The sequence below is a fragment of the Dinoponera quadriceps genome, unplaced genomic scaffold, assembly GCF_001313825.1.
Source record: "Dinoponera quadriceps isolate SergipeBrazil2010 unplaced genomic scaffold, ASM131382v1 scaffold2420, whole genome shotgun sequence".
In the NCBI taxonomy this organism is placed as follows: Eukaryota; Metazoa; Arthropoda; class Insecta; order Hymenoptera; family Formicidae; genus Dinoponera; species Dinoponera quadriceps.
The window spans coordinates 904,381-922,724 of NW_014556754.1; the positions used below are offsets into that span (position 1 = coordinate 904,381).

The 18,344-nt window shown below is 46.0% G+C and overlaps 1 protein-coding gene across 1 annotated transcript in view; it reads left to right on the plus strand.

The window, feature by feature from the left end:
• Positions 1-17,289, plus strand: part of LOC106748112 (small conductance calcium-activated potassium channel protein) — a 137,019-nt gene extending 119,730 nt beyond the window's left edge. The window contains exons 7-12 of the mRNA XM_014626333.1: positions 5,429-5,850; positions 9,520-9,655; positions 10,948-11,058; positions 15,096-15,223; positions 15,303-15,372; positions 15,778-17,289. Coding sequence (XP_014481819.1) covers positions 5,429-5,850; positions 9,520-9,655; positions 10,948-11,058; positions 15,096-15,223; positions 15,303-15,372; positions 15,778-16,389 — 1,479 coding nt within the window. The 3' untranslated portion in view covers positions 16,390-17,289. The remainder of the gene's footprint in view (positions 1-5,428; positions 5,851-9,519; positions 9,656-10,947; positions 11,059-15,095; positions 15,224-15,302; positions 15,373-15,777) is intronic.
• The last annotated feature ends 1,055 nt before the right edge of the window (positions 17,290-18,344 follow it).

The window sequence follows — 18,344 nt, forward strand, 5'->3', positions numbered from 1 at the left end:
CTCGACATTTGGCATATTTGTTCGCTCCATTCCAAAAGACAAATTTGTTTCAATTAAAGAAATTTTATTCAATCCGAAGGAATCTTCCTCTCTGTGTAGACAAAGCTTTAATACTACGAAAGCGTCTAATTATCAATCGAAAATTGGTCGCCTATGATATGGTATATTATCGATTAAAAAATGATAACTTCGCCTGTAGACTTTCAAACGTATTTCATTGTGGAGTGCTCGATTACTCGCGGGGGAATTCCTAACATATCCTTCGGATATCCGGTTACGACGGGGGAATCATCGGGGAATTTTCGATTTAAACGCGCCGGATTATAAGCGAACTCGATGGTCTTAGGCGATAATGTTGTCCGAGAAGAAGCTGGAGACAGCGGGGAGAGAAAGAGAGAGAGAGAGAAAGAGCCGCTGAGTGTTCATTGTAATATCCTCGGTGGGCGGAAGTTTCTGCCGGCTCTCAGCTCGCTTCCGGCCAAGGCGGAACTCCATTTAATGAGATACCAATGGCCGGTAGCGAGGAGATCCTCGCAAAGCCCCGCAAAGCACGGACGTTTAAGCACCAACTCAAATATTGACGCCACGGCCATCTTTCAAGTCGCCGACTCTTTTATACGGACGGACGGATTCGCGAAGATACGCTGTGTAACTTCGGCATCCGATCCTGCCGGGCGATCTTCGTCGGATCAGTATGAACGTGCATCCGGGCATTGTGCGACGACGACGGAACTCGAGACATTTGAATGCCGAGAACGGGCGGCGGATTCGCCCAGAATCGCTGTTTTAAGGAGTTTGTCGAAGATCCTCGATGAATTCACGGATTTGCCGCCGTTCCACGTGACTTACAGCCGAAGTTTCCGATTTTGCGGTAAACACGTCTCCGACGAAGCTCGTTTTCTCAACTGCGAATCAGTTGGTCCTCGGGTGTTCCCGCTCCGGGGAGGAACGTCGAAGCCGATCACGAGGACGAAAAAGGAAAGAGACGGCGGCTGCCAATGTCCTTCGCGTATCCTGAAGCGAATAATCCCGACTCAATGTGCCGGAAAAACGTCCTCGTCAAGCTCGCAGTCGTCGCGCGATGCAATTCCGACGCGATATATATATATATATATATATATATAGACCCCCGATATTGCCGCACCCTCGCCGAGCGACAACGAAAATCGACGCGGTGGCGTCGATCTGTGATAGAAGCAAGTCCTGTCCGTCTATTTCCACAGGGGAAAAATTGTTTGGAGGACCCGCTTTTAATGAAACTCCGCACGCGCACGTCCGTTGTGCGAATTTATTAAAAACGCTTTTTCCCCTCGAAAAATGGTGAGTCCTCTCTTCGTGAGATAAATGTCCCTCTCCATCTATACATACAATGTACACGCATTGCAGGCACCAAATTTATTTTGAAAATTTATTTTAGAAATAGTTGCATCGTCAAGAAGCCATTCAACAATTACGTCACGCTGAATATGGATATTTCTTACTCCCCCTTCTCATCCGTCACAGTTTTCTCACAAAACATTTGCCCTCTTCCAATATTACGTGACATGTGGAATTACTCCCCCCTCTCTCCTCTCCGTCGATACATAAAATAAAAAATAGCTTATAATCATGTATCGTGAGTAATTATTATTAGACTGCACGTCACTGCCCTTTTCTATAAAGTATAAATAATTTTAAATTTATAATATCAAATTAATTATTTTACTTTATAACTTTGATCGGCAAAAGTTGTGTTTTTAAAAGAATAAATATGTAAAAAATTCACATATTGATTAACATAAAACCACGTCGAAAATTTTCACCAAATGTGTCAGGAATGCGGACAAAGTGGATAACCATGTACATCCATATTTACAAGTTATGCCATCTAATGACGTCCCATGGCCTTTACTCCTCCCTCCCTGCCATCACAGGTCGTTACGCAAGCCAATAGACCCCTTCGTAGTGCGACGCAATTGTTGAATGGCTCTCAAGTTAAATCGACAATCTGCCGAGTGACTTAATAAGAAATGTTTAAATTCGAAGTTGACTATTCCGTAGGAAGGAACAAATAGCTGGACATTGTCTGCTATGAATTCGAAATAACGAGTGTCTCGCGTGGAAGAACGGGATCTTGAATTAAGTCACCAACACGTAAGACTTGCTTGATCGAAGCGAACGATAAAGGTGTGTGTCTGTTATATCTACCATCTCGGGTGTGTTCGTACTCTGCGGTACAACATCAACCGGAAAGTAAGTTCCGGCAAGTAGCTCGTTCTTTTTCATTCCACCCTTAACGAGGGAACCATCGGTGTCGATGATTAGATATATTATCGGCGAAGTGTATAACCGCATACTCCGCGTATGATCATTCCGGCTACTCCAAGTTGGCTTGCGCAATCTTGCGGTAACAACAGGCTGGCTTGGAGCCTAATGGCCCGTTGACCTTTCAGCACCTGTTGATTGTCGTTTATCAACGATTTGCATACGCAGATTTGCTAGGATTCACCTGGCGCTGCGAGGCAAAGGAGCTTCCCTTGGGAGGACGTTGTCCTCCTGATCGATGTCACCCGCACCGGCTTTCTGATCGCTTTTCCTCTCTCTTGCCTTTTGTCCGATTCGACCGATAACTCGACAACCTATTCGCGCATTTCTGTAATCAAGTTATCGCAGCTTCCTGATAGATGAGATCCCCAGCACCGTCGACAACCATCATGTCCTAGATACGAATGACGAATCGATTTCACCTTATTCTCCCCTCCCCGCCGAAATCTCTAATTTACGAGTGTTCAAGTGACGATCGCGGAGTTTTTAACGGATCCTCAAAGATACGAACAGCGTGATAAATTGTCAGCTTTAGTGCACGCCGGAGGAAAAAAAAAGGCAAATCGCGCTTAAAGAACCGTCATAAATTCCGAATGCGTTATCGGGTTTGAGGGAAGTTGTCGAAGCCCGCCATTAATATCCCGTATCTTCGACATTACAAATCTGTGGTACTGTAGCTTCTCGTTTTAACGAACGCTCTTCGAGGAAACGGCAAATGCACGATACCGTAGGATCCGGCTGATTACCGTAAAAGGTCACAAGTTACGACATCGTGTCGTCGTGGCTCCTCGAATATACACGCATCTCGAATTTGCGTGTGACGTATCATCGATACGAGATCGATGCCTCACCCCTCCGGCCCCTTAAATACGCGCAGCGGCATTTTTACGCCCGATCGATCCCTGATATCGCTCGCGTGCATTCCCCCTTTCACTACTTTCCGATACGGTGCAGCCTTCTATTTCCGCGCCGTACGAATCTTCATGTTTCCCGGATTATTCTCCCATATAAATGGACTTCTGCCGCATTATGCTAATCTATTCAGACCGCGGGCGGGTCGCGTCTTCCCCGCCAGGTGAAAGATACGAGCTGCAAAGTATCCGCAATGTATCAGGTGTGAGATATCGCCAAGATGTAAAAGGTCTTGCACACTATGATAGATGCGCCGTGTTATCCCTCGGAGATCCTCGACAATGAAACAACTTCATCGTTGAAACACGGTCTCCGGCGAAATTTCAAATCGCCGACCGACATTGAATATTCGCACCGGCGTGCTGCGATGTGTGACGCGCGATAGCGCAAATACCAATCATCCCCCGAAGATGTCTGATACCGAGGAGCCGCGATATCGATAACGCACGGAGGATTAATCGAATCGGAGCGGAATCGTCGATTTATATCCGGCATCGAGAGCCTTCTTGGGCTTAGCGAAGGTTTGGAAAATCAACGATACGGAGAAATTCAGGATCCGCCGAGTCGAACAGCACGTGGCACGTGGAAACCGCACTCCGGGAAGCCGTGATTCATGAAGGAGCGAAAGGGGGCAACGAGGACAACGAGGATTCGCATCTCTCGCCGGGTATTCGTGGGCGTTGAAGATACGTAATACGAAAAATCCACGATCGACGCAAAGTAAATAGCACGGGCCAAACAGTACGTGTCGTGGTGTGTAGGACCCCTTAAACGCGAGGTGTTTTAGGTCGGGAAGGATCGTTACCGTGTTAAGGATGATTTGTCGCCGGGATGGCGACGGCAGCGGCGTACGGTTACAACGCGCGGTTGCCTCGCGCGCAATAGACGGCGATAAACAGCGAGTACGTGTTGCACCGTTTTAATCAAGTTATGGCCAAGCGGTTGGAATTTATATTAATCGGCTGGAAACTCAAAGAGTGAACTTTCGTATCGGCATACGTGAGCGCATTTGTCCCGATTGGGTAATTGGTAATATCACGCGCAATCGATGCGCGTCGGTGTACCTAAAAATCGCTTTGAACGCGTTTTGCATACATGATAATGCGACGGCTCGGCGTGATTAATTCACTCGTTTATTTACTCGCCCAGCAATCGTGCGAAATGATCGTATATGAAGAGAGGCACATTGTGACGATATTCAGGCACGATGAGGGTCCAAGCGATTAATAATATTCCCCAATTAGCTCTTGACTGCACGTATTAATTCCCGCGAGGTATGTCAAGGAAAGAGATTGATCGCGGAATATTCGATAAAAAGGGATTCAAATTCATGCATGAGAGCGGTTTAACTGTCGAAAATGGTGAGAAAGGCGAGTTTCGTTGTTGAAAAAATAAGAAAATAGTGAGCCGGCTTTACAGGAAGTGAGTAAAAAGTGAGTCTTTTTCAAATAATTTGCACGTGGAAAATTAAATTGTTTATCTATTATACCATCTCTCTAAAAACGTTGACCTTATTGTGGAAGCCAATGAAGAGAAAAATTTGAATTTTGGGGAACAGAAAAGTTACATGACATATAGAATCTAAAACTTACGTAATATAAAATCCCTTTTATACATAAGTGCATATTCAGATTTAATAAAATTCTTCACAATTCAATCCTTTGTTTTTTCACACATATTTAATGAAATAATTTGACTGAATAATTTAATTTAACGAAATAAAATGAAAACAATACCCTGAATTCAATTAAGCAACATTATACTATATTTCCATGATGTTAGCATATCCCAGACTTTTTCGTCAAACGAAAATAAAATTTTAGAAATAAAGAAACATTTAAATTACGAGATTTTCCTGACATATTTCTATCGTTTCTCTTGGTGCGATCATACAAGTGTAGCATTTCTTTTTATTTTTTTATTTTCATTTCTTATTATTTTTCTCTCTTATCGTTTTTATCACTTATTTTTTCTTATTGTTTCTCATTATTTTTCCAGAGGGATAATCTCCCATTTACTTAATAATAATAAGTAATAATAACAGGCGAGACGATAACTACGTGTAACATATCCGTGACAGTTGTAATAAGAATCCTTACGCAAATCATCCTCGCGAGCCGAGCATAGATCACATTAGTAAACATGAGGAAGCGTATTCTCGATGTCCCGTGACTAGTGTATCTGTCAATTTTTGTGTTATGTGGGCCGACAGTTGTTCATGATCGATAACTGCGCGGACGACTGGCGGATCGCGATGACCTGGCAGCGGATCGCGCAGATCTCGTTGGAGCTGGTGATTTGCGCGATCCACCCGATTCCGGGCGAGTACTACTTCCTGTGGACGACTAAGCTGGCGAACAAAAACGGCGACATCGGCTCCAAGTGGGTGCCGTACGACGTGACCCTCTCGCTGCCGATGTTCCTCAGGCTCTACCTCATCTGCCGGGTGATGCTGCTGCACTCGAAGCTCTTCACGGACGCGTCTTCGCGCAGTATAGGGGCCTTGAATCGCATCAACTTTAACACCAGGTTCGTCCTTAAGACCCTGATGACCATCTGCCCCGGCACGGTGCTGCTGGTCTTCATGGTCTCCCTGTGGATCATCGCCTCGTGGACGCTGCGACAGTGTGAGAGGTAAAAGCCCGACTTGACTTGACCACGTTATTGTGGGGTGTTAAATCGTGTACGAGTTCGTTCGAATAGGACCGAAAAATGCAACAAGCACAACCATCTAGTAACTTCATGATTCCGTGACAACTCGATGCTACCCGATAAACCGAGTTGAGTTAGACTTGAATGGAGCGACGAACATACATTTCATATTTGATTGTTTTTTTTATTATAATAGATGGATTTTATAAAATTATTACCTGACGGAGATTTTTCACCAACTGTTCGTCGCTCTATTCAAGTCTAACTAACTCAGTTCGGTCAAACAGTATCGAATCGTCATGAATCATGAAATTATTAGAGTTAACTAAGTTATAGATGGATGTGTCTATTGCATTTTTCGACCCCGGTCGAATGAACTCGCGCTCGATTCAACGTAAACACCGAGAGGAATTGCGGGTTGCAGGTTTCACGATTAATTGTCGAACGAATTTCCGAAAATTCGTTAGCTCTATGTGGAACTTGGAAATCGCATTCTCTTTTCTTCTTAAATACCCAACGTCTAACAATATTGTAACCATATCGACGGCATTAGAACAATCGCCGTTTCTCTTTATTCTGTAACGTGTGTACGTGCTGAAAGGACGTCGGTTTACGTTTCGTTCCAAGATGATGTTTCTCTCCGGAGGATAGAGCTATCTCTTTCTTTCCTCCTATATTTTTCCGCTGAAAAGAAAAGCGACAGCAATTGTTCCATTTCGTCCATGCGAGACGTTATCTGAAGGAAGGCGAGCAGTGACACGCGCATTTCGGAATCATACACAGCTCAATGGACACGGCTCATTTGCGTGCGGTTCCAAATGATGATTGATCTACGACGTAATAGCACGTCCATCCGTCGCGCGATCGTGTCGTAATCATAAATCTCGGGCATCCTCGCCGGCGGGACAGGTCCGATTGAGGTCGCCGTTGGCGAATCGCTTGGATTTAGTGGATCCTGGGGCTGATAATTAAATTCCCTCGTAAATAGTCGCGCCGATTTCGGGAATAATCAATCTTGCCTAGGCAACATCACACGAGAGACGACGCTCGGTGGATTCCTCTCCAGGTAACCCGACGGTAGGAGAGAATCTTTCCTATCCGTCCCGCTGCCGCCTCAATAAAACCTCCGGTTTCTCCTTAATGGATGAGCACTTCCACCCACGGCCTTAACAGAAATATTTATCACTCGCGAAATGTTGATCTCTCCCTGGCTTCCAGTATCCTGCGGAAGTCCTTGATGAGCGGCCGCGAGCGATCCTTAACCGTGGGAATGGCGACGGACTGTTTCATTGTTATCCGAAGGGCGATCATTGAAAGCGGCTTTCGCCTTTGATATATCGCGCGGCCCGCCCACCCTCCACCTGTCCATCTTTTCCCGATAGAGTGGATTATGATAATCTACTCGATAATGTACTCGATAATGTTACGAGCATTCGACTTTCCAATTTCCACGGGCGTTACATGAATACGCGAGTATTTGCGAGTGTCGACGTCTCTCTCTCTCTCTCTCTCTCTTTCTCTCTCTCATGAAAAATTCAGATTAACAAACGGTATTTACTCGTGAAGAAGGTTTCAGTTTTTTAACGCTCACCCCGTGATTTCGTTATTGACTTTTAATTTCATTAAATAAATGTTACGCGCGCGTGCGCGCGCGCACGCGAATGCACGTGGAGTATCAATATTTACGATGAAAACTCTTTCACGAGTGCTCGACGAGTCAAAGGAACTTTTCATTTCGCCGGTGAAAAATATTGAGCTCGCGGCTTCCTTTCTAACGGGATTTTTCATTACATCGAAAAATGAACTTTCAATATCGCCGTACGATAAATTGTAAATTACACCGATGATAAACCGTCATTATCAATACACGCATTTGCCGTCATTAATCCCGCGAGCGAAACGCTCCGTCGAGTATCTTTCTTTCTGTAAATTTATTTCACAAAATAAATCACCGCGCACGTACACGTCGAATTACGCGGCAACAATGCGCGATAGCGCCGCCGTTATTTAATAACGGCGCCCGGCCCGTGGATCAGCGATTTTTGCGGTCTCATTCGAATTTCGCCATTTTTTCCCGGTTTAACAAATCAATCCGATAATTTGGATTTCGCACGCTTGTAAAGTTGACGGAGGCTCGGGGCCAATTTCACGCACGGATTATCGGACCTCGAATTATCGCGCAATTTAAACGATATTTTATTCATCCGATATATACGTCCGCATGCGGCGGCGTGAATTTCTACGACAATAACGCGATTTTCACGGAACATAGCCGGCGATCAATCATGCAATCAACGTTGCTACGAGAATAATTCGTTCCGCGGGAGTGCTACCAGACGGAACGTTCGTTATGTCAGCTGGGTAATCAATTTCATCTCGAAAGGGAGTCAAGTAGAAGAGTAGATGTGAGAAAAGAGAGACGATCGCGTTCTTTACACGGTTAAGTTCATCGGGAAAGTGACTCTTTCTCATCCCCCCCCCCCCCCCGTTCCCCNCAAAGAAACGTGATTACCAACGTTCGAATGGTGAAGCTTGCATCATCTCCATATAGTTTTTTACGCTTCCACGGGGAGGAAGCGTTAGGCGAACACATTAGGCTCCTAATATCGGCGATTTAGTGCTTTAAGCGCGATTCAGTTAACGGCCAGGATTCGTCGGGCGAGCGGAGCGATAATCGACCAGCTGGGTCGACTCGCAGATATCGCGGGGCCCGGAACTTTTGATGGACCGTAAAAGATTCCGCGCTAAGGCGGAAACATGTAACATCGGCCCGGCTCGTTAAAACACTTTACGATGCGGATTAGAGCCGGTGCCCCGTCCCAACCTTCTTTGCGTGGCAATAATGAATCTCGCGGGGGACATAATGCTATCTTTCGCCCTATAACTTACCGCGGTCGCCCCAATGTTCGCTTATCCCCCGGGCGGCAGGATGAATGCTGGCCGTGGCGAAACGGACATATCGAACGATGAAGAAAAGCCACGAGTGCTGAAACTTCCCTCTCCGACGGACGGCCTCCTTTTATCGAGAAGGTCGGAAAATTGTTCGAAATCATTCATTTGGGCGTATTTCAATCTCATGCGAAAACGATTTTCATCGTGAACATGTGTCGTTGTCACGCACTTCGGTGAATCAAAGAAATTTGAATATACAGTGAAAAAAGTTTGCGTTACAAATCGTCCGCTTAAATTTTTATGTCACTTTAAACGCGAGGAATAAGTTAAGGGGTACGCAAATACGTGAAATTAACATGTTACTTTCTTCAACATAATTTTAAAGTAACACAAGAATTCGGATGCACCGTTCGTGATATAAATTTTTGAATTACGCAAAGAGTGAGAGATTACTTCGGACAATTTCATTACTTCTCTAGCAGCAGAAGGATCGAAGTAAAGGAAAGGAGACTTTTAAAAAGACGTTCGTTAATGCGACCTTTTCTATTTTTAGTAACTACAATTTCCAATCTGAAAGTCTCCAGCAATCGGAATCTATAAATCTTTAGTGACCGGGGTTGCTCAAACTAACGAAACGTGTCAAGCCTCGCGAGAGGAAACCTAGGGCGGGCATTTTTGAAACAAAGTCCAGGGCGACATTGTAGCTGCGCAAATGCGCCTGTTCGTCGAAATAATCCGATCGTCGTTTTACCATGACAGGTACCATGATGAGGAGCACGCGAATCTCCTCAACGCCATGTGGCTCATCGCCATCACGTTCCTGAGCGTCGGTTTCGGCGACATCGTGCCCAACACATACTGCGGTCGAGGTATAGCCGTCTCCACCGGAATGATGGTAAGGGTAGGACGTAAATTGGCACGAAGTCGCGGAAATTCTCACCGCCTCGCAAATTACTTCGCATCATCCGGGGCCATCGTAGTGGCTTATCTTCCACTCTCACTTCGCTCCTCTCACCGGCGCTGATCATTACCCTGACCAAAATCACCGAAAGTTGCACCGACGGAGTTGCGTCGGATTACATCGCAACACCAATCACGTAGATCGTTAATCCTCGAACCAAGTTATCGTCAACTATGAAAACGCGTTGTACATGCTTCCCCCCACTGCGCGGTATCCGGCGGAGAGTCGGGGCTCCGCAAACATGTAACCTCGTGTAACTCGCGTTAAATGGCACTCCGGTGCCGCGAGCTTCATTACGCGAGCGCACCGGCAAGATAATGAGAGAGAGAGAGAGATAAAGCGACCGATCGTCGCGATCGATCGAGCTGTTCAGCCGTTACAAATCGGTGATTTACACCGTTGCATTCGGCCGCTCTCGCCACAGTCATTACACAGTCCACTTGTAATTAAAGGCGATGGAGGACGCCGATAAACACCATTCTCCCTCACCCTTGGGAAAGCCCGGGTCGTTCCTTATTGTTATCACACTCCGTCCCCCGGCCTCCTCCTCCTCCTACCGCCTCGTCCTTCGTGTCCGTTCGCACAACTTCCAGCTAGTCCCACGTTAACCCGTTAGATTTGTAACTATCACCAAGCGCTTTAACCGGCTGGTTCCAGCGTTGCGGGCTAATTCCTCGTAAACTTCCGCCGCCGAAGCGCGGCTGTTGTTTCCGGAAGTCCAGTTCCGATCACGACTCACAATACGTTTTGGTGCCTCGTTCCCTCCCCCGTCTCTTCTCCCTTCCGCGCCGGTCCCTTTCATTTGCGAGATTTCCTCTCTCCCTTTCTCTCTCTCTCTCTCTCTCTCTCTGGCTCTATCTCCCTCTCGCTATCTCGCCGTTTCATGTGCACTTACGCGTATAACGCTTCTCGTAAATTGCGCGAAATTGCCCGGTCTCTGTCTGGGATTCTGGCTATTAATTTCGGGACGGCGAATACGAAACGGCCTGATAGCGGCCGTGTTTTCCAGCGTAACAGGCGCATCCCGACGAAATAGTCAATGGATAAATAATGCAAATTCGCTGATCCCCGGCCGGTTCGCGGAGCTCTGTGTGTCCGGTGTATCGCGCGCGAGTAGGAAAAAAGTTAATTACCTCTAGTTCGTAAGGATCAGGCGAAATGATCGCCGACGAGTCGCCGGCAGTGAGACTACATCTAATTACAAGTGGCGCTTTCGTAATGTTCAGGGCGCCGGATGCACCGCTCTATTGGTGGCCGTCGTCTCCAGAAAGCTCGAGCTTACGCGGGCGGAGAAACACGTGCACAACTTCATGATGGACACACAATTAACGAAGAGGGTAAGCGCCGCTGAGATCTCTCGTTCAGAATATATTCCAATGTGGCGTTGTGAAATGTTGGATGTAGAAATCTTTTCGCGATACTCCGGTATACTTAAGCGTAAATTTAAGGAAAGATAGAAACCCCCGTGGTATACTAGAAATCTGTGTAGCATTTGATCTATCACGAAGCTCGTATCTGCGAGGAATACCTGTATCCACCGCCTTTACATATCGACCGATAATGAGGGGATACGATCGTCTATCGCGAGGTACAGCTTCCTTGCGACTGAAACTGTCTTCTTTGAATATTCATTCAGCTAGCAAAGTCGCTTAAGTAGCGCAAAGGGTCTGTTTTAAGCTTCCAGTCGGCGAATATTTCAGCAAAAAGCTTCGTTAACGGAACCGAGTACCCTGATCATCGCTAAATTTGATAAAGTAACCTGACACAAAGGGAATTAAAACGCAATTCGCGTGAAGTGGTAATTGGATAATATAAAATAGCGTTTTCGTTTATCACATCAACATAATCGCAATTGAATAATTCGTGTAAAGTAACGCAAAGAATGAAGTTAGAAGTATTATGCAAATATCGGAGATTATTACGTTGTTCTTTTTATAATAACGAACTGTAATACGTTCTTTGCGTATTGTTTGATCTGCCGAAGTTTCTGAAATAAAAAAGATAACTTTTAATAATATGCATAGCAGACACGCTCCTATAGCGAAACGACCAGTTATAAAAGTAGCTGTAGAAGGAGAAACTATGTTAAATCTGGTTGAACGCAGTTCTCATTTATTTTTCGGAACGATATAGTTATTAAGATAACATCGACTCTGAAAAATATACAACATTCTAAATAAAATAGAAGAAATAAATCGGCGATTTTGTAATTAGTAAATTTCTCGGTAGAATTCATAAAGATCTCGAAAAGAATTCATGTTTATCTAAATTCAAGAAATATGGTTTTGATATCTTCTGGAGTTTCTGTCGCAGCATTTGCAATTGCGGTCGTGACAAAAATCCGTAAATTATGATTACCGGAGTTTCAAAAGTATGTCTTAAATAAAAGGCATGACGGTAGCTGTGAGCATAATTGCAGGGAAGCTTTTGAAATTACACTCACCGTCGGCATTCCGCAAGGATCAGAAAAGCGAATTAAGCACGTAATGAGAGCATGATGAATATCGGTCTCTCTCTCTATATATATATATATCAAAGTCAATATATATATATATATATATATATATATATGTATATATAGCGCAATGTAATTTTCCGGCTGAGCCACGTAATAAGAAAGTATCCCACTGTGAGTAAGTAAGGTTGCCTCAGAAATAAACAGGCCGTACGAAGTCGCTTGGCAAAGTCGCTATGACCTTTAGGAAAAACAGATTTCCTTTCGTTGGTAATCTAAATTCTTGACTTTGATATCGAAATGTGTAAAATTCAGAATCGTGCAACTTATATAGAGATAATTCGAAAACGTAAATATTTAAAAAAAAAACACTAAATTCCGAGGATTCAAGCACGTACGTCACATCAAGAATTAAAAACCACGATGATAAGAAATCTTGAGAAGCTTAATGTCTAGAGATGTAAAAATCTAACAATGAGAGAGTACCAGAAAATAAAAGTAATATTATATTAATAGTAGATTAATAATAAAAATAATATTATATTAATAAAAGACAAATATAGATAAGTAAAGTAATATTCCAGATAGTTAATATTCAACGGGCTAAAAACCCATATCCTAGAATTAGGGATTTAAAGAACTTGATAATACATAAATTTTATATGTCATGCTTAAAGAATTTAATATATTAACATTAATATTCCAAGATACAAATAGCTTAAGAAGCTATATATGTATAGGATGTCTTAGACCAAAAGAAATAAACTTCGTCAGGACATAGAACAGATTGAGATGAACAAAGAAGTTCTCTATCATTTTGCAAATAACAAGCAAAAAATTTTTCTGTTCACCTCAATCCATTTTACGCCCTCACGAAGTTTGCCCTTGCTGATCTGAGATATCCTATACATGCATTATATAAGATATACCAAATTCAAATGTGTCTCGAGAAAATGCTAGAAAAATATTTCAATATATTCAAAATATTACAAACGTGATAAAATCAGTGATGTGAAAACGAAGTAGAAATTTACAGTCTCAAAAGCCCAAGATTGACCAAATTCGTGAGTAATCTAAATTCGCGGAATTAAAAACTGAAGTCTTCGAAATTTGAGAGTTTTGTAAATCCAAAAGTCTGCTAAAGTTCAGGGACTTAAATACTCAAGCATTCTCACTAGTTCTAGATCAAGTGAAATAAGAAAAAGCGCCTGCCGGAGTAAAGAGCGTTGTTATCTTCCGTCCAGGCAATGGACCGAGACGACTTGAGACGAGGAAGTCAGCTAATGTATCATTGTCATTTTAGCCTTTATCGCCGTGAAAAGAGTGTGGCATCGATCGATTCAATCCCACCAAACTTCCAAAGAGAAAGCTTCGAAAGGCAACCCGAAGTAAATCGTAAAGCGATAATGGAACGACTGCTAGAAACGACTTGCGAATACTTTCCGGCGAGATCGCACGGAAAATTTCGGTGACATTACAACAACACTTCCCAATAACAATGGAGGCCATAATTCGCAGTCACGTTTCATCGACTCTAAATTTCCGGTTGAAAAGTTAGACGGTCTTACGACTGAAAACTTTAGGAAAGAATTATAAACTCGAAGTACAAAAATCTCAACTCCCAAATCTTCGCAGTACAAGATGCAGACATTAAGATATAATAATAACTTAACCTTTAGAAAGTAGTTCCTTTAGATAGTTTATAACTTAACAAAACATTGCGAATTCTTAGGTCCGATAGATCCAAAAATTCATTATTTAGAATTTAGACAGACTTCACATTAAAATATTCGAAATTTTCATATCTATTTGTAAAACGTAAAATAACTTAAAATATATTTTTAATGTTCTAATATATTTTTAAATTTCTATAAATTTCGAAATATTCCATGCGTGCGATAGAGTTTAAATTCGTCGAATTGCTGCGCCCGGTGAGTTTTACATAAGTACGACTGCTTCTCTCCACCCCTGGATCGAAGCCTTCAACTACATACCTACTGAAATAATTATTAGCCAGCGTTATTTATAAAGCTTGCAAATATCAAGGAGTGGTAACGTAGAGTTATACGCGTGGCCGTATCGACGAGTCTTTTTACGCCGCTTTAACTCTTGGATGCATATCGCTTTTTTGCACGTCATTGCATAAGTGGAATCGATCTGATCCCATCAGCCGTAACAGAACAAATGTCAACCCTTTCGAAAACGTTTTTCTTTGACCACATAAAATTCACCAAACACACACGTTTTTCCCAAACACGCCTGCACAATAGCTCTTGACAATTTAAAAACATGACCTTTTTTCAAATAATGTTTAATACAGTTGTGTGAAGTAGTGCCGTCGGTACAAACCGGGTAGTTTCAGGGATATCCGGGGATATATATTCGAACGTCACATTTGTGGGTACCACTGAGGTATTTAAATATTACCAGAGCAAATAACTGAGTTCCCGGGTACTCGGAACCACAAATTGCGGGTAATCGCTGGGTAATACCTATCCATTATCTACTATTGATTTTTGTAGCGACTGGTTTAACATGAAGTAAGCTTCTCCTTCATTTCCCTTAGGTACTATACACACCAACCACGATACTCGGACAGTCCAAAAAAAAAAAAAAACACATAATAATTAGATACCTTGAAAGTACCCGACAAATTTTATCATCCGCACAATACTCGAATGTTTAAGTACCCGAGTGTGGACACCGTCGATATAAAACGAAAATAAGACAATTCTGTAACCAACCCGGCGGAGCTTAATCGCTCTTTCGGGTAAACGATGCCTAAAAATGTTATTCGAACCACCCACAACTCTCGAGCGAAATGTAGGTTGCACGAGCACGGTCCTAGCGTGCTGAAATCGAAGGAAGTTACCGTTGACGAGGGGCCACAGTGGCGATGACGGTTCCGCTTTGTTTCAGTTGAAGAACGCCGCAGCAAACGTGTTGCGGGAAACGTGGCTGATTTACAAGCACACCCGGCTGGTGAAGCGCGTCAATCCCGGACGCGTGCGGACCCATCAGCGGAAATTCCTATTGGCTATATACGCGTAAGTCGATACACACTATCCCGGCCGAGCATGGCGTAGCGGCCTGGCACATAATTGCGCTCTGTCGTCGAACTTTCAGACTCAGGAAGGTGAAAATGGATCAACGTAAATTGATGGACAACGCCAACACCATAACGGACATGGCCAAGGTGAGAATTGCCGCTAACGAGAAGAAACCTTTCCCGCTCGTAAAGCTCGATGGAATATCGCGACGGCGAGTGAACGGAATAGGATGCTGAACAGGATTAAAAGCACCGCTGCCCCGGCGGAATAGCTATTCCGCAAATAAGCACCCTTTTTACGAACCCCTTTTTTTATCGCGATGAAAGAATTGAATCCCCCGGCTGGGCGGTACCGTTCCTCATGCTCGAACTAAATTCAACCGGCACTCGCGCGAGACAGAAATCAGCGAATCCCCGAACACCGCGCACCGGTCTCACCTCCCAAACGGAAAATAGACAAAAGAAAACCGATCTAACGTTACCCCCAACGACCAGACTTCGATCACTCCCGCCGTTGCTGACGGTTGTGCTATCTCTGATCCACCCCGACAGACACAGAACACCGTCTACGAGATCGTCTCGGACATGAGCACGCGACAGGATACGCTGGAGGAGCGTCTGGAGGGCGTGGAGAGCCGTCTGGCCGGCCTAGACGAGAAGCTGACCTCGTTGCAGGGTCAGCTGGAGCTGCTGCCCGAGGTGTTGACCCGCTGCTTGGCCCAGCACGCCGAGCGGATGGAGCAGCGGCGCAACTTCCTCCACCCGGACACGGCGGTGGCGATCGCGACTTCCGCCGGCGGTGGCGGTGGCGGCGGCGGCGGCGGCGCCATCTCCTCGGGGACGAGCCTGGGCGTCTCCGGCGGCAGCGCGTCCGCACACCACCCTCTCGCCAGTCTCTCCAACTCGCCCCTCTTGCCGCACTCGCGTAGCGTGCCGAGCGCGCCCAGCACCATGTCCCTACACCCGTGGCCGGTCAGCCCGGTCCTTCCCCCCGTCTCCAGCCGCACGCCCCACCTGGTGCCGGAAACCGGCAGGCATCATGGCCTCAGCCACTCCGCCACGGTGACCGCTACGACCTCGCAGTCGGCCACCAGGCTCACCTCGCAGGCCGGCATGGGTGGGCTAGGCAACAGCCAAGGCTCGGACACGTCGGCGCACAGCTGAGTCTCGTCTCTGCAGCCGCAGCACTCGTACTAAGGCCCCTCCTGAGGCCGGTTTCCGCGTATCACAGACTGCGGTCGGCGCGCCACCGCGGCGCACGATCGGTATATAAGTTATACTGCCGGGTTACAAATCGCACTGCGATCGAACACGACGGTCGGTCGACCGGAGGTTCGCTTCATCGCACAAACGAACGTCTGATAAGGTAAAAAGATGAAGAAACTCCCGTCTAGAGCGGTGTTTCCCCCCACGTCTACGTCGGCCACGTTTGCGCCCGGTCCACTGTAACAGGCGGGTTCCCGCGGTTTTTACCTTCGTCGCACAGCCTGCGCGCTCTCTCTCGTCGGTGTTTTCGCTGAAAGAAGCGGAGGGATTCGAAGTAAAAGAGACGCGCCGGTAGCAGGTTTCAGACGGTTTCAGACGCGGGTTCCCCGGTTTCCCCGGCCCGCCATATACAGTGGACTCCGCGCACAGACACGTAAATTAATACGTTCGCGTTTCGAGAAATTTCCCCCTCGCGACTGACGATTGTTTTGGGGAGCCACGATAACGGAGCGGTAGCTCGAAGCCTCCTACGTTTTCTCTCTTTTCTACGCAACGCGAGACACTTTCTTTTCCGTTCTACGGCCTGTGATTCTCGCTCTCGCATGGACCACAGCCCGGGGGTGTGATGATAGTCGGGTGCTACGTGGAGAAGCATTGCTCTAAGTGAGAGTTCTCTGTGTGGTGTGTGACCAAATTGCGATACCGCGGTCTGTCTTTCGTGTGAAACTCGTCTAACGATGGGCCTTCTTGCGTCCTGCGCGTACCTACGAGTTCCTCCCGTAACGAAGTCGGCGCGCCCTCGCAATTCGGAACTGCGTGCGGAGTATCGCGCGCGATCGGGAACGAGAAGATAGGAAATACCGGGGGGGGGGGGGNTCCGAGCGCCACTCTAAGCGTGTTCTTATCATAGTTATCACCGATCACACGGCGGTTTACCTTTCCCGCACACACCCGAACTCCTCGAGCATTTACTCCCGTTTACCGAAAAATTCCCCCGATTTTCTGCCCCGAAATAGCAGAACCCACAGGTCGGCGAGCGTCGTCGCGAGAAAAAAGAAAAAACAACGGCGCTGTCGACGACACATTCGATCATTCGTACAAACGGCGTTTCGTTCGGAATCGAGGGGTCCACTCAGTTATATTAGAAGTAGCCATCATACCCGGTCATGTCTCCTCCCCATTCGTGTCCACCCTTCGGTCGCCCACATCAATCAGCCGTTCCTACTTAATCCCTTCCAGTGGCCGACTCTTCCCTTGCCGATTTCAACGAAAGTACGCGATCAAGAGGTCGGGGTTATACACGAGTAGACGATTTAAACGGTCAAGGGAATTCGAAGCGAACCGCGGCGTAGACGAAGAATCGGCGCGATCGGCCGGTCTATTGATCGATCGGTCCCGCGAAACGGAGGCGAGAAGGCGAGGAACTCTCGAGGTACGCGCGGCTTCTTCCACTGGCTGCGCGCTGCTCCCCTGCCCAACTTGCGTGCCTGAATAACTGTTTTCTTAATAACTAAATGTACATTCGAACACAGGAATTCCACCTTGTATCTCTGTATACCTCGTGAAGAGCGCGGACGGGCACAACGTGTGTGTGTGTGTGTACAAGAAGAGCATGTGCGGACGAGGATTAGCCCGGGGGGGGGGGGGGAATCAAGCCGGCTATTAAAGCCCGTGTGCGATCAAGTTAAACTGTCCTTTTCCATGGTAGTCGCGGACTGCTCAAAAGGTCCCCCACTCCAGTTGCGGAGTGCCGAGTGCCCGTATTCATACCTCACGTCCCGAGCTAAGCGTGACCGTCTGCTTCCCGGCTCGAGGTAACTTTCTATGACGACCCTCGTACGAGGTAAGCGAACAACCAAGTGGCATAGCTGCATAATTAACAACCCCCTGTCGTTTCGGTGGACGACCTGTAC